Below are 15,854 nucleotides of genomic sequence, written 5' to 3'. Positions count from 1 at the left end.
TAAAATAAACAGCGTGTGAAGATGAAGCACATTAATGATTAACCTTCAGGAAAGGACTGATGTGTCAGAAACATGAACCTTCTCCCTACTAAAAAAACAGTTAGTAGATGATTGGACGGACATGACATAGTCAAGACAAAAATATCAAATCAACAACAATTATGCGCAATCATTGGAAGCAGAAAAGCTTTTTGAAGGGAAAGTCCATCACAAAACTTGGGACATGCCAGAAAACTAGCCCTCCGGCATCAGACACTAGGTGCTGATTGGATGAGTATCGATTGCCATGTGACCATTTTATGTCTGTGATTGGCTTAGCCGCTGTGAGTGTGGCGCACTGGACAAGTGCAGATGCTAAGTGCCCCACATTCATGTCCGAAAGGAAGGATGTAAGGCCATACTCGCTGTGTCTTCAGACTGGTTTCCATGAAGAAGCTGGCCTGGTAATTTTGCCTAATATGATTGAAATCACCAACAGAACTAGGTGGCAGTCGAGGGCGGGTGTCCCGACGACGTGGTTCGTGTGGACATTCTCCGGCTCTTGGAACATGGAATGTCACTTCGCTGGGGGGGAAAGAGCCTGAGCTTGTGCAGGAGGTTGAGAGGTACCGGCTAGATATAGTCGGTCTCTCCTCCACGCACAGCCTGGGCTCTGGAACCCAACTCCTCGAGAAAGGCTGGACCCTCTACTTTTCTGGAGTTGTCCGTGTAGAGAGGCGGCGGGCTGGCGTAGGCTTGCTCATAGCCCTGCAGCTCTGCAGCCCCGGGTTTACCCCGGTGAACGAGAGTGAACGCGTCCCTACGCCTACGGGTTGGGGACAGGTGTCTCATGGTGGTCGCGGCTTACAGGCCGAACAGCAGTGCAGACTACCTGGCTTTCTTGGAGTCACTGGGAGGGGTACTTGACAGTGCTCCAACCGGGGACTCCATTGTTCTACTGGGAGACTTCAACGGCCACATAGGCAATGACAGCAAGACTTGGAGGGGCGTGATTGGGAAGAACGGCCTACCCGATCTGAACCTGAGCGGTGTTCTACTACTGGATTTCTGTGCCACCCACAGTTTGTCCATAACGAACACCATGTTTGAGCACAAGGGTGTCCATAAGTGCTCATGGCACCAGGACACCCTTGGCCGGAGGTCTATGATAGACTTTGTGATCGTGTCATCTGACCATCGGCCACGTGTCTCGGACACTCGGGTGAAAAGAGGGGCAGAGCTGTCAACCGATCACCTCCTGGTGGTGAGTCTGATCCGCTGGCAGGGGAGGAAGCCGGTCAGACCGGGCAGGCCCAAACGTATTGTGAGGGTCTGCTGGGAACGCCTGGCGGAACCCACTGTCAGTGGCGTCTTTAACTCCGGTCTGGCCTGGGAACGCCTCGGGATCCCCTGGGCTTCCCTGCTCCGAATGCTGCCTCCGTGACCTGACCCCGGATAAGCGGTAGGAGAAGGTGAAGGTGATGATTGAAATCCACCAATTCTGGACCCTTAACTTGGCCATCGCCTGCGAAATCTTGCAGTTATCGAGATCTCGCAAGCTGCACTCGCTGCATGGAAGCACAGTGGTATTGACACTGATGACAGGAGGGAAAAACATTTATAAGTTCCAAACAATCATTCAGACGGCTAACTCATAGCTTTTTATTCAGAGTAGTAATTTGGCTTTTCCTTTGACAGGAAGACTTCTCCTCCCACTCTGCAGTGCCGTGCCACACATGGGTTCACACAGAGCTTGCATATTGCAAGCAAAATAGCTTAACAGGGTTCAAAGTTCATGTGGTTCTATTTATTTAGTCAATGAATGTGTGAAAGTTTAGAAAACGGCACACATCTACTACAACTACTTGCTTATACTGCATATATATATATATATATATATATATATATATATATGAAAGAAGACAAACAAAACTGTAGATTGTTGTTTGCTTGACGTAAGGGTGACGTAAGTATCAATTAAAAAATCCACATTTTTGGACTTTCGATCCAATATTATATACATTCCTCCCATACTGGAGCTCAGTTTGCTGTTTTTTTCACCATTATTGTTGATTGTGGATTAATTAGAGGATGCAAGTCGAGGTCAAGTGTAACACCACAGAAGTCTGACTGACGACAGACATAGGACAGATGTCTGAGGTCTAACATTGGAGATATTTGACTAGTGTAAGGACGCACTGCAAATCGAAAACAGCCAATGTGCCTTTCGTTCACATGCTGCGATGCCTTGCTTAACTGTGTCCTCTTCCGCGTCCCCGTTTAGGGTTCACTGATCGCGGGCACACGGTCTCACAGGCAGTGCTAATACTACGACCCGGCATCAGTTATGAACCATCAACAATTAGGTCAACAAATTCTAAAGCGGTCAAAGTAGTAGCGGAATCCTCAATTAGGCAATGGGAAACAACCATTTTAGGAGAGACAATTGTGAAAAGGTTTTTCATCACACAAGACAAAGGACAAAAGACAGTTTGTTTGATTTCGAGACGGTTCCATAGTTAAAGTCAACTGTTAAGAGACATGAGATACAGCAGACAGATGGCTCAAATTAACCCCTAAATAATGCTGGCAGAGCAGTCTGTCAGACACGAGTGGGTTCGACCAGAGACGTGAATTTCTCATTTCTACACTTACTTAACTATTATATTTAAACATAAACAAATAATGACATTGGAGAAAAACTACGCTAAAGTTTCATTATAAAACAGTTTCAAGAGACACTGTAGTGTGTCCAATACATGGAATAGAACGAAAATGTATTTATCGTGATTTTGTGATTTTATATAATTATGGTTATCGCCAAAATTAAACAAAACATTTATCGCGATAACTTTTTTTTGTGCATATCGGCCATCCCTTCCACAGCTACTGAGATCATCTCTGTTCACTAGAGATGCTACAGATGCTTAATCGGTCACGGATCATGATCTGCAAATTTCAATGCGATCAGTGCATACCGATCACTACCTGTCATTGCCGATCACAACAACGATCACATGTGACAGCCCACGCGCTGATGAAGCTGGTTGTGATGTGTCCTCCTCCCTCCCTGCTGCTCACTAAGCAGCAGCATGTCTGCTGTGGAGCTTCTTTCATTTTGTCATGTAAAGTTTGCATCCTGCAGCACATGCACGGGAAAATGCTGTGCAGGGAAGCGTGTTCAAATGAAATACGGCATTTAAAGCACCAGCACTTGACGGAGCACGAAGAGTTTTCAAGGCTTGTGAAAGTGAGAGAGCTGGTTCCTCAGCGGCAGGCTGTTAACGCAACTACCGCTTAGCACCACCCGCCATTGTCGAAGAAAGAATGATTAATTTCACTGAGCTCGATAAAATGATTTTTTAAGCGGAGACGGAAATGACCGAATGCACCGTCATTTTGGATTCAGGTGCAGAGTTTGTTAGCCACCTGAATCTGAAACGTTTGACAGCATCCAGAGTGGAAACTTTCATAAATGCAGTGCTCTCCGTCTCGGCGTCCTGCTATAAGCGACCAGTATGTAAATATTTCACGGACATAGCAGAGTCTGAAGAGATTCACCTAACAGTGACGTCTCACATCGAATTAAATGTTTTTTCAGTTGTCCTTTTAACAGAGTAGTTGCTGCATTCAGTGAGGTTTTTCCATTTTTTGCCCCCTTGAAGAGTTAAAATGAAAATGATTTAATGGTTCATTTTTTTCACATCATGTACATCATGTTTACATAATGTTGATTATAAATTAATTGTCAATCCATGTGATCAGTACTGGTGATCGATGGTGATCGATGGTGATCGATGGTGATCGGTATTGGTGATCAGCAGCTGATCGGAGCATCCCGACTGTTAATGTTTATTTGACAACTTGTTTGTTGTTTATTACATGGTTTATGCAGGTATGAGCAAATTTCATTGAATGCTTTTTAATGCCCTTTTTATGCCACTTTAATTAAAAATGTATTTCATGCTCATGTTACTTTCTCACACACACACAGACACACACACTGTAAGCCTTTGACAAGGCCATTTTTAATACATATTTGAACTGTATGCCTCACAAAATAAAATAACAGAAATACCAGTATTTCACAGTGTTCACTAAGCCACACACACACACACACACATGCGCACACACACACACACACACACACAAGTGGGCCATTAGTGCATGTGTCTCAGTTCATTTCGCTTTTCGCTTCAAATCTGTCTCAACTTTTTCCAGTTTCAGGCATTTGTCCTAGTGTCTCCTCTTCAGAGTATTTGACTTGGTGATCATTTGAGCCATGACTATCACACCTTTGTTTTCATCATTGTCAGCAAGCTCATCAGCATCCTTCTGAAGGCTGGCACACACCTCCTTCAGCATAGACTTTTTCTTTCTTCATGCTTCTAGCTCGTCCGCCTGGGCTTTTTTTTTTATGTCCATGCATTTCAACCTCTCACTCCCTCCTTTCTTCATTGAGGTACATCTCCTGCATTTTGTCCTGGCCGAGGCTGCAGAAGCCAGTAGTTCATTTTTGAGGGAAACTTTGAGAGCACAAGCCACAAGCCCTAACATGGTCACAGACTAGTCTCAGGACCTCAAATGTTTTTTCAGTGATGTTGCAGCTCTTCACTTTCCTGTTGACAGAGAAACCTCTCTCCACCGTAGACTGTCTATGAGATAAGAGCAGCAGGCGTTGCAGCTCAGAATAATCCTGGTTGAGAGTTTCATGAAGAAAAACATCAAGCCACGGATCCATGGGTTTGAAGGAAAGAAACTCCTGACTTTTACTATGCTGAGAAAGAAAGCTGTCAAACTATTGCACAAGAGCATCACCTGCAATAGATAAACACAAATGTAATTAAATCACAATATTAAATATACGCATACAAGTCACACTGATACAGCGTACTGTTTGCTGGTAAAAAAACATGTTTGAATAAACTATGTAAAATGTACTAGCTCTAGCATTACGGACAATATTGCACCCTTTTTAATCACCTGGCAGAATTTGCTCATCATTTGGATGCAGCTTATAATTGTCGTTGAATAAGTTGTGTTTTTTGCAGGTAGCTTCTATATTAACATGAAGTGTAGTGAGAATACAATTCATAATTATTTAACATCCTTGTAATGAGTTTTGAAGAATTGGTTGGACAGTTAGTTATCAGTTTCAGTTTGGTATCATCAGTTTGGTACTTAGTCAGGAATGGAATGAAAGCCATGAAAAAAATGAAGTTGGGCTAAGATCAGGGCATCTTTATTTGCTCCTTAAGTAGTATAAAATGATGAGGTTCCAGGGTTTGGGAGTTCTTTTCTGTGGACTGAGCTTTGGCCATACCTCTCTCCGCAACATGCAGATTTTCCACCCATCTCTGTCCACAGAATGGGAGTGGAAACAGAGATGAACTGGTAAGTTTTGTGTAGTCCTCTCTTCTTGCAGGGACCTTGTTAAAAACAGTTTCTCAGTATTCCATATGGAGAAGCCAGTCTTGAGTGAGCTGTGTAGAGTGTGTAGCCCAAAGCTCCCAACAGAAATTAGCTGCCGTTCTCTATGTAGTTCAGCCTGTTCTTGCTGGAAGTCATTCAGAAACTTCAAGTTCGCATTTGCTCCGTCCATGCTGATGGAAAGGAGATTCTTAAGATCTAATTGGCGCACACATTCCTATGACAAGAATAAATATTCTGTTCAAATTATTTGATACCATGCAGACATGTAGATGATGTTGGCAAGTAGCGTAGTTGGCTAAAGTAAGATAAAAACCGCTATTTAAATAATCATCTCAAAGAGATTCACTGAAAAATGAGTGTGTGTGGCTGCGTTGGTGTGTGCGCATGTGTGGTTTGTCTATCCTTGTGTAACATAATTTTATATATATATATATAAAATTATGTTATTGGGGTTCTAGATAGAGAATTTTATACCTTACATAACACGATGCAAGTCAGTTATTGTTGCTAAGATTTTTAATTACTAAAAGCATTGACTGATTCCTGCATTGCAATTGGCAATAAAGTTGGCTTTGATGCTTATTGAACAGAAACATTACATTTTACATTACATTTCTTAACCAATGTTTGTGTGTTTTGTCAGGAATTTGAAGTACCAGAGAGTACACCACTTCTTCTGAGTCTGATCCAGGAACGCAGAATCGCAGAGATGCTGGCCAGAATCTAAGCGTTGGACCATAATAAAAGGGATGTGTCTTTACAAGGGGTCCTCAAAAGACTACTTGGCCTCATGTTTGACATTCTGTACCTGCTGGAAGACCCTCATCATCACCGTAACCTCGGTGGAGGCACCTACATTGGTGATCCTGTACAAACTGCAGGGAAATGAATACAAGTAACATTCGACTTACGACCGTGATTGGTTCAGACCAGATTGGATGCAAGTCAAATGCCATTCAAAATTGTCGAGGCGAGGTTTATAGGTACTACTGTAGTGGCAGATCGCTGTGTGAGAGTGAGATGCTGGGATACTGTGCTGCTGCAACTGTCGTACGCATTGCCGGGCTGCTACGTGCTGAGGTGCCAGACATTGAATAAAAAAAACAAAAACATTTGCTAGCCGTGGTTGTAAGTACGGGTGGACGTAAGTCAAGCAGGTCATAAGTCAGATGTTACTTGTACTGACCTGGAGAGACTCTGCTGTGGGCAAACCCCTGAGAACTGTGTCAGCAAATGGCCCACATGGACCTTGTTGAAGGGGTTTTGCGGATGGCAAGGACTGCTTGGAAGGCTGTTGAATGCTGCTGCCGAGTGTTGCTGGAGTGCAGCAAAGGCAGAACACACAGCATATCGCCAGTTTGTGCTCTGGCAGCACAGCCCCCTGGGAGTTGGAAACTGAGCCGTCATTCCAAGTTGTTGCATTGGAAAAATAAGGGACACTTACTATACAGAGGTTTTGACAGTTACTTTGTTCAGAATTTACGTTCAGTTGTTCGAGTGTGTGGAAAATAAACAAGACTTAATTTGTAAGTGCTCTTACTTTTTCAAAGTGAAGTACAGCATATTGTCACTTCCACAAGACAGTATCTCTCGTGTTCACTTGGGGGAACACCTCCACAGCTTTTCACGTGCATTCAGCTCAGCTGTTGTAAAGCCTGTACTAAAGCCAGTACCCCTAAATTCCAGGGGTCATCTGGCCAACAGGGCTGTTTTTTGGGAAAGCCGCCACCACCACTTTGCAGCCTCTTGCCAAGAATGTCTCTCTGAAGATCTGTGATGTAAGAGTTATCTTTATTTTCTTTAACAGCATAGACACTCCAGGATTTAAACTTTTAGTAGTATCTTCTGTATCTGAAAAGAAGCACAAATATCTATGAGATTCTACTCAGAACTTAGATATGCCAAAAACTAATAAAGTAAATAATAGTTAACAGCAAAATAAATAAACAGATTGAAACAAACGAAATAATTCAGCCTACACATTCGAAAATGACTGCTGTTCCACGGGGCTTCACTTCAAAATGAAATGGTGATCTTCCTGAACATTTCACACCAGTTACTCTGTAATGGCATGCTTCCACAGGAAACCGAGAGTTGACTTCCGACTATGTTCCTTACAGATGAGCTGCTTCAGGTTGTTTAAGGGCACTTTCTGCAGTGTTCTGTCTCAGGAGCCTGAATCCAAAGTCGCCCCCCATTGAGATTCTTCACACCTCTGCCTCCCTCCATGGCGAGCCTCGCTCTGCATTTTCACTTCTATCTTCACCCACACGAGGGCAGCAAATACCGGAAGAGACTTTGTTCATGTCAATGCGTCATCAGTGATGTGACGGCACAGTTCATGATCAAAACCGCCCAATAAAGGGTCTGATTGCTGTCTGGGTGGACAACATAGTTCAAAGACAACTTCTCAAACTCCCAGAGCACTGAGTTGTGCAGCTGGGAGCTGCAGGAAAATTACGCTCGGGGATGGGAGCACCGCGGAGTGATCCATGCTGCTCTCGCAACACGTTGCACACAGCGAGAGAGATTACTGATGATCGAGAAGGTTTTAATCAGTGAAGTTCAGATCCCGACGTCAGAAATGATCAATGAATAGTCTGGTGATCTTCAGTAACTGTAAATCAGCGTCTTTCCTCTTCGCTGTGCTCACGTAGACCGCTGCGCTGAAGCGAGACCACAGCACTGAAAATGGTTTCTGAAGCGCACGGCATTATTCATTTAAGCAAATATGTCTGTCAATAAAATCAGGTGTTTATCAGCCTAATAATGGCGAAAACACATGAGTTATCAAACACCCGCACACATCGCGAGTCCTGGACCACTGCGCTCCGAAGTGCAATTTTCCTGCAGCTCTTGTAAGTAGACTGTAGTCAAAATAGAAATATATGCATTAGTATATATCATTTTGACACTGCACAAAACAAATACAAACTAGCCCTCAAAAACACAAAGCCATTATGGTCAGAATCTTCTGTAAAGCTGGAAACTATTGGCTGCAGTGGTTGCAGGTGTTGCTTGTGCAGAGTAGAGGTTACTTGCTTCTGCTAATAGCTGCAGAGAAATAGCATGTTAGCAATTAATAGAGATCAAGACCAATGCAAGAGAAACACTAACAAATACATAGTGGAAATAGAGGCACTCCTTAAACATCACAGTCATAGGTTATCAGACTGACTTCAAGTTTACTGGCTAACTGAAACTGTTAGTTTCAGACCTCCAAAGTTAGTTGCTTGATGCTAATGAACTACGCTACAAACAGACCCTTCCAGACTGTCTAAACGTCACATTTCTGAACAGCTACACTCAGCACAAGGTGCAACTGATAAGCAGGACTATGAAACGTCATATTGCACACCGGTCATCCTGTCTTCAAGGAAATTAATACATAAAAATTATGGGAAACTAGTGTCACGTAAACGTAACACTAACGTGGTAATACCAGCATGCTTCAGTATGACCAAATCATTCACTTTATACCCTATTTTTCTTAGTCGCGTGGCTATCCGTGTCGGAACTCCGAGAACGTCTGAGTGTCTTTATACACTAACTATGAGTTACGTGTGTGGCTGATCGTGTCGAAACTCCAAAAACTACTCACTTGTCCAGCAGGAACAACGCCAAAGCAGCATTTGGAAGAAAACCCTCCTCTTCTGTGAGCTCATGCTAGTGATGTTAGACCACGGTTTGGTCCGGTTGCTCTACCTCTTTCTTTTTTTTCGTGTCAACTGACAAAATCTTGCGCTTCTTCACTGCAGCTTCGGCCATGGTAGCAGTAATGTCGATTTGACGTTCGCGCCATGTTTTTAGCAGCATGGATAGGAGGAAATGATGTATGCCGTAAAACAACAACAGCAAATTTGTAGGTATTTGGAGGGCAGGGTTCCTACCGCCCTCCTCGAAATTATTTAGTGCTAAGAAATTTGATAAAGACCCCCTCAGGACATGACAGGGATCCCATTCTGTTCATTGTAAGTTGATGTATCATCATGAAAATAATTAATGCAGGTTGAATAACTCCTAAGTGTTGCTTTAATTAACGACATATGCATGTATATTGTTCACGAAGGAAAAAATCACATAGTTTACAGGCACATTACAAACATTCCAAGCAACTCTGGTGATGATGTATCATGTCCACCATGAGCCATGGAGAGAGAACACAGCCCAAAGGAGACCCGATGTTGATGGTCCGAGTGTCTGAGACAGTCAGGTGGATTGCTCACTCTGGGTAAGGAATGACTGCCTACCTCAAGTTTAAGTATCTTGGTCTTGTTCTCGAGTAGGGGGGTGGAAAGAGAGTTGGAAATTGGTCTGCGAATCTGCGTGAATATTGCAGTCGCTCTGCTGTAATGTTGTGTGTAGGAGACAGTGGAGCCAAAACGCAAAGCTCTCTATTTACCGATTAATCTTCGTTCCGACGCTCACCTATGGTCATGAACTGTGGGTCATGACCGAAAGAATGAGATCCCAGATACAAGCGGCTGAAATGAGTTTTCTCCAACTCGTGGCGGGCGTCTCCCTTAGAGATTGGGTGTTCTGTCACGCGGGAGAGACTCGGATCAGCGCTTCTGCTTCTCTGCGTTGAGAGGAGTCTGTTGAGGTGGTTTGGGCATCTTATGAGGATACCCTCTGGAAGTCTTCCTTTAGAGGTGTTTCAGGCACGGCGAGCTGGGACAACACCGAGGGATCGACCCAAGACCAGGTGGAGGATTATATCTCTACACTGCCCTGGGAGCGTCTTGGGATCCCCCGGTTGGAACAGGTGGATGTTGGTGGATATCACAAATACTCCTTTGGGAAGGGCTACATGTGGAGGGGGCTCAGCACTCAGCCTCACACTGACAAACATTATCTTATGAAAGACAAGAAACACCAAACAAACGTAAAGTGGAATTGATGAATTTTCAAAATAAAGCACAACTTTTATACCTTGAATCACATTCTACTTCACCGTGCTTAGCCCTCTGACCGGGCTTGCCTGCCTGCAGCTCGCTGCCCAACCAGCAGCAGAGGCCGCCACCCCCTCTACTGTAAGAGGCCGTCCAACCAGGAAGTCGACCTCCTTTTTCCTCTCAAGCTATCGGTTCCAAGTGTAACACGTAAACATGAGTAGAAGTTGGATTCATCCAAAATTCGAAATTGTGCATGTGTTCTATTCTGTCATATGATCAGCATGAGAAATGCTTCATCTGCCTGAGGGTACGCCATGGCATGGACTCGTGCTTAACAACGCTTGCCAGGCGCTGAAAGGATCCTTCGGGCATCGTTTCAGCCGGCCTCTTCCAGCATCAGATTCACTCCTGTTTGCTCTGAACAGAATATCAGCCTGGTGGACGTGGACAGCTTTTTTGACGAGGATCCCGGCGTTTTGTTCCCCGATGACTGCGCTGACATGGAGGTGGAATAACCTAGTGTTCTTGTGTGGTGCTTTGTCGGTAGACAAGACGGTGCTGTCCGGAGACGACGCCATTGAAGTGCAAGACACAGCTAACGTCTGGATGGGTGAGGCGCTTTCCATTCTCGCCAGATGATCCTCCTACAAGCCCCCCTGATGAGTTCGCTCTTCCGCCCTGAAATTGAGGAGTTTGCGGCCTGCCAAGAGACAGCAATTAAGGCCGTAAAAGAGTCTTAGGGCGCATCTCCAGTCAGTGAGGTATGGGAAACGCTCCGCAGGTTCCCGCGCTGTTATATTACAGCCGTCCAGACCCGCCAGAGATGTAAGGATTGCCACTGATCAATGCCACCAACAGTGCCATGCCCAGGCCTCATCCAGCTGGTCCCGGCCTAGGAGGATCAGGCAGCAGTCCGGAGGCTGCGCAGTGGGCTGAGACGTCCAAGTTTCATCAGTCCCCCGAAGGACGTGGCAGCGCAAGAAGACACTTTGCTGGCAACGTTTCAAATAAAAAATACTGTAACTATTCGTCTGATACTTTTGTTTTTGATGTCATCTGTGTGCGCCAGGTTCTCGTTTTCCAGCAGTTAGAGTATCTAAGCCGAGCTCTCTGGCTAACGAGTTGGATCCAGCCTCCCGGTTCGATTTACATGCCGCTGGTGTCTCATCAGGAAACGACGAACGAGGACGGAGCCGATAGCCGCTCATCCTGGCAGCACGAACGTGTCACGCGCCATGACGCACGCCGAGCGGTAAGTAGCTTGCTTCATGAAGCTTCGTTTGACTTTTCTGTCACCTCTGCAAGTCACACACCAAGGCAGGACTCACTACAGAGGCGTGGGATGGATGTGAGGATGATGCAGGTTTCATCCAGAGCTCGTCCTTTGTCACTGTTCGCTCAGATGTGGGAGTCTCTGTGTCCAAGTGGGTCACACAGATCCTGAAGGTGGGTTACGCTCTCCAATTCAGCCAACGCTCACCTCAATTTAATGGCATTCTGAGAACGCATCAGGTGGAACCCGCGGAAAATTTCTGGCTTCACAACGAGGTCCACGTTCTGCTTGACAAGGGCATAATTGAAACAGTTCCTCCTCAAAATCAAATGTCTGGATTTTATTCTCGCTACTTCTTGGTCTCCAAGTGGAGACCAATTTTGGATCTCAGCATCCTCAACTCCTTTACAATCTGGCGTGTCTTCAGAATGCTGACAATACGGAGTCTCTTGAAGTGTGTGCGTCGTGGAGACTGGATGACATCCATCAACCTGACGGACGCATATTTCCATGTGCCGATTTGGCCTGCTCATAGGAAATATCTCCGCTTCGCTTTGGAGGACTGAGTGTTACAGTTTCGGAGGCTTCCATTTGGCTACTCTCTGGCCGCAAGAACCATCTCTAAAGTGGTTGAGACGGCCTTAGGGCCCCTGAGGGCCCAGGGTCTCAGAATCTTGTGTTACGTAGACGGCTGGTTAATCCTCACCAGGTCGAGAGAGGAGTCTTTAGCTCACACCAGAATGGTGCTGGTGTCACAACCCTTTCCTCTGACATCACCGCCCAACCCACCTCATCACATCTACACCTGCCTCCAATCACCTGATGATTTAAATATCGAGCCAACCTGCCAGTCTTCGCCTGTTCGACAACCCTTCATGGTTTGTCTTCAAGCTGGATGTTCCGCTGTTTGCCACTGCCTGCCAATACCCTTGTCTGAGCTATTTTAACCGATCTTCTCTGCCTCAGAACTTCAGCCTGCCTGCACCTCCTGCACCCCAATTCCACAGCCTTCACCTCCTGCACTTGAACTGCACAACCAGCTTCAACCACTGTACTCCTGGACCAGCCACTCGTCTGGGATCTCCACCACAGCACAAGAAGCCGACTCTTGCTTTTCTGCACAATTACATATCCAACTCCTGATTTCCAGTTTGTGTTTCAAACACGTCACAGCTGGAGCATATAAGCCAGCTTGGCTTTGCTGTGAACCAAGAAAAGAGTCAACTCCAGCCATTTCAGCTTACGTCTTATCTTGGTGTACTCCTGAACTCTCATGAAGGGTGCGCTCCGTTAACAGATGAGCGGATCCTCTCTATTTTCTTACTGTCAGCCCAGGTTCTGGCTTTTCTCCTTGTGTGGTCACAGCCTTGTGGATTATGAGGCTCCTGGGTATGATGTCAGCAGCTCACTCTGTTGTCCGCCTGGGTCTCCTGAATATGCAGAATCTGCAGTCATGGTTCCGTTGGCTCAAGCTTCATCCTGTCCTGGATCAGCAACGGTTGGTGAGAGTGTCTCCACGAGCCCTGAGGGTGTGTGAAACTCATCACCCCCTTGCCCCAGAGTGGCCATTGCGTCACTTCAGTGTTTGGATTATTTGTCTTTTTCCGATCATCCAAACAACTTTGACGACGTTAAAGCATACTGTTATGGGGTTCTACTCGAGGTCGACTTCCTAGTTGGACAGCGTCTTATAGTAGAGGGGGTGGCGCAGTTGAGCAGTGAGTTGATTGCTTTTACTCACGGGCAAAACAGGGGTTTTACCAATAGCAAATCCCGGGTAGAGGGCATCGCACGCTTCATAGAATGGCGTTACGTCATGTAACCCAACAGTCTCCTTTTGTAGCGCTACCATTATGACAGCAGAGCTAGCAGCTCAGGCACCAAGTTGCTGATGAAAGATGCTCTCACGTGATAGGTGGTGTTGTCTTCATGATATGCAGGTATGCGCTGCAAGTCCACAACCATCATTTCCCGATACCACTTTAAGAGACTGGCTCAGGTTGATACCCGATAACAGGATTGGTGCACCCCAAAAAATGACAGGTGTTTTATTAACCTTAAAGTGCTGAAAATGCACTGCTTTTGGCCACATGCCCGCAGCTACGCCAACAGAGCAGATCTCCTGGAGGACCGGAGATGAGAAGCAGCAACTGAGACCTGCTGTGGTGTAGGAACTTCGTGCATGCCGGAGAAAATGTAAATAAAAGATGTGATGAGTTCATGAGTCAGTCTCAATGCTGGAACCCGTTTTCAACACTAGTTAAGAAATAATCCTCATCCTCTTTCCACGACAAAGAAAGCATGGAGAGTTTTCTGGGCTCAAGAAAGTATGACTGCTGTTTCCTCAGCAGCAGACAGACCACAAATCTGTCAAGCAACACAGACGCAGTGGAAATATAGCTTGAGTCATTACGTATAACAGATGAGTTAATAGCATCATAATCATGTCATGACAATGGATTGACATGGCGATTTAATAAAGGCCACTATTTCAAATAACTGTTCCTGTGAATAATTTATTGGTACAATGGTAAGAGGGTTAAACAGAACTAGGAAAAGTTGAGGGCGATCCGGGTGAGTGACATTAAGCCTGTTATATTTGTCCTTGTATCCATCCGTGGCCCACTAAGAAGATTTACTCCAGCTTGATCTTTTTAGCTGCTTTTCCATAACACAGCTTGTAAAACTTTGCATTAAGAAATACTGCATGAAAGACATGGCCAAATGACGAATGTGAGAATATAAAGACATACATACCAAGATATTCTAATACATAGGTACGTAATATTTTATTGCTCCCAAGCCCACACTTGGGGCACACTGATGCATTTGAATCAGTGCATCTGCAGTTACTATTGACATCAAAGATAACTGATCCCAAAAGTAATTATAATAAAAAATAAAAAAATAAATTATACAAGAATAATTTGTTTATTATACTTAAAGAGAAGATCAGAGTTTGTATCAGATAGTGCCTGTATGTGCCAGTGTATTTCATCACAGTCTTCAGAATCATTCAGGATTCTGAACTGGAGTGTATATCACTGACTGCAACAGCAAAGAGAATGTTTCTTGAATGCATTCATTGAGATTTGCTTCACAGGTCTAGTGAAACTACAAATGAAGATATTCTACATGATGTGTGGTACAGTGGGGCGCTAGCCTTGCCTCTACTGCTACTAGCTGGGTTTCAGGACAGACTGCCCTCAAACTCTTCACTAATACCAATTCTCTACCCTAAATCAAGAATATTGTGAACAGGGGGATAGTAGTTTTCGGACCAAGAAAATTCACTTTTAATTCAAATTCGTGTTCATTTTGAAACGTGCAATTTCCTCATTCAATCAGACATTTTTGCAAGGATAGGAATGCTATGTGTGATTCTTTTCAATGCATGCATGAAAAATGAAAAATAGATTAAGCTCAGGATTAAGAACCAGATTGCAGACGGCGGTTACTGCACAGATGGGCGACTGTCACAGGAAAAAAAACGGTTGATGAATCAAGTTCTTGACTCTAATCGTTGACGACCAGTACCACATCTACGATGCAGTAGATTCCACAGACCACTGAACGGGCACTATTTTGAGATCATGCACAAGTCTACTAGCACCGGCAAAGTGAACGTTGGAGGAATTACAAGTAATTAACAGTTGAGATACTGCACAGCATCAACAGTTTATGCGTCGTGCGAATGCGTGTTGAAAAGCAGAGGTTTAAAAAGGAAAAAAAAAAAAGAATACGTACCTCAGCATAAGCAGTAGGACAGCGACTGGCAACGCCGTTTCCATGTGCCCCTTTTTCCTCATGCCTCCTCAAAGAAGCCGGAACCTCCACTTTCTCTGAGCCACAGCAGCCACTCAAATAAAAGAGAAAATCAACTGGGAAACATCACTTACGCGCGCTAACAATTGAAACTGTAATGGCCGAGCTTGCACTCAGTAGTAAGAAGAGTATCGCAGCTAGAGAAAGTCACCAGCTGTTCAGTCAGCGCTCGGAGCTCGCGCTTTGCCCCGTGAGGCACGGACCCCACCCCCTGATGGAGATGGAGTGAGTGACAAGTCAGTACACCAACCATCTACACACTTTGTCTGTGTTGATGCGTAAATTGGTTGTGACAAAGTGGACCGCGATAGTTCTCCTGCCACGCACGCTTCTCATTTCATTCGTTCTCATCCCTATTTGTGTCTCGTCTTCTTTCTGCTCGGCAGTGCACGAACACAGGTTCAAATGGCTGAAAGTTGTGTTTTGTTAAATAGACAAATTAGGGGGCA

General features: G+C 44.9%; 1 protein-coding gene across 3 annotated transcripts in view; it reads right to left on the bottom strand.

The window, feature by feature from the left end:
- Positions 1-15,614, bottom strand: part of LOC128754385 (glycine receptor subunit alphaZ1-like) — a 44,852-nt gene extending 29,238 nt beyond the window's left edge. For all 3 annotated transcript variants that reach the window (XM_053856963.1, XM_053856964.1, XM_053856966.1), the window contains exon 1: positions 15,328-15,614. In XM_053856963.1, the coding sequence (XP_053712938.1) occupies positions 15,328-15,389 (62 nt within the window). In that variant the 5' untranslated portion in view covers positions 15,390-15,614. The remainder of the gene's footprint in view (positions 1-15,327) is intronic.
- Positions 15,615-15,854: the final 240 nt, after the last annotated feature.

Source organism: Synchiropus splendidus, chromosome 2 (genome assembly GCF_027744825.2).
Source record: "Synchiropus splendidus isolate RoL2022-P1 chromosome 2, RoL_Sspl_1.0, whole genome shotgun sequence".
Lineage (NCBI taxonomy): Eukaryota > Metazoa > Chordata > Actinopteri > Syngnathiformes > Callionymidae > Synchiropus > Synchiropus splendidus.
The sequence above is the reverse complement of the archived record's forward strand: the minus strand, read 5'-3'. Positions and strand labels throughout refer to the sequence as shown.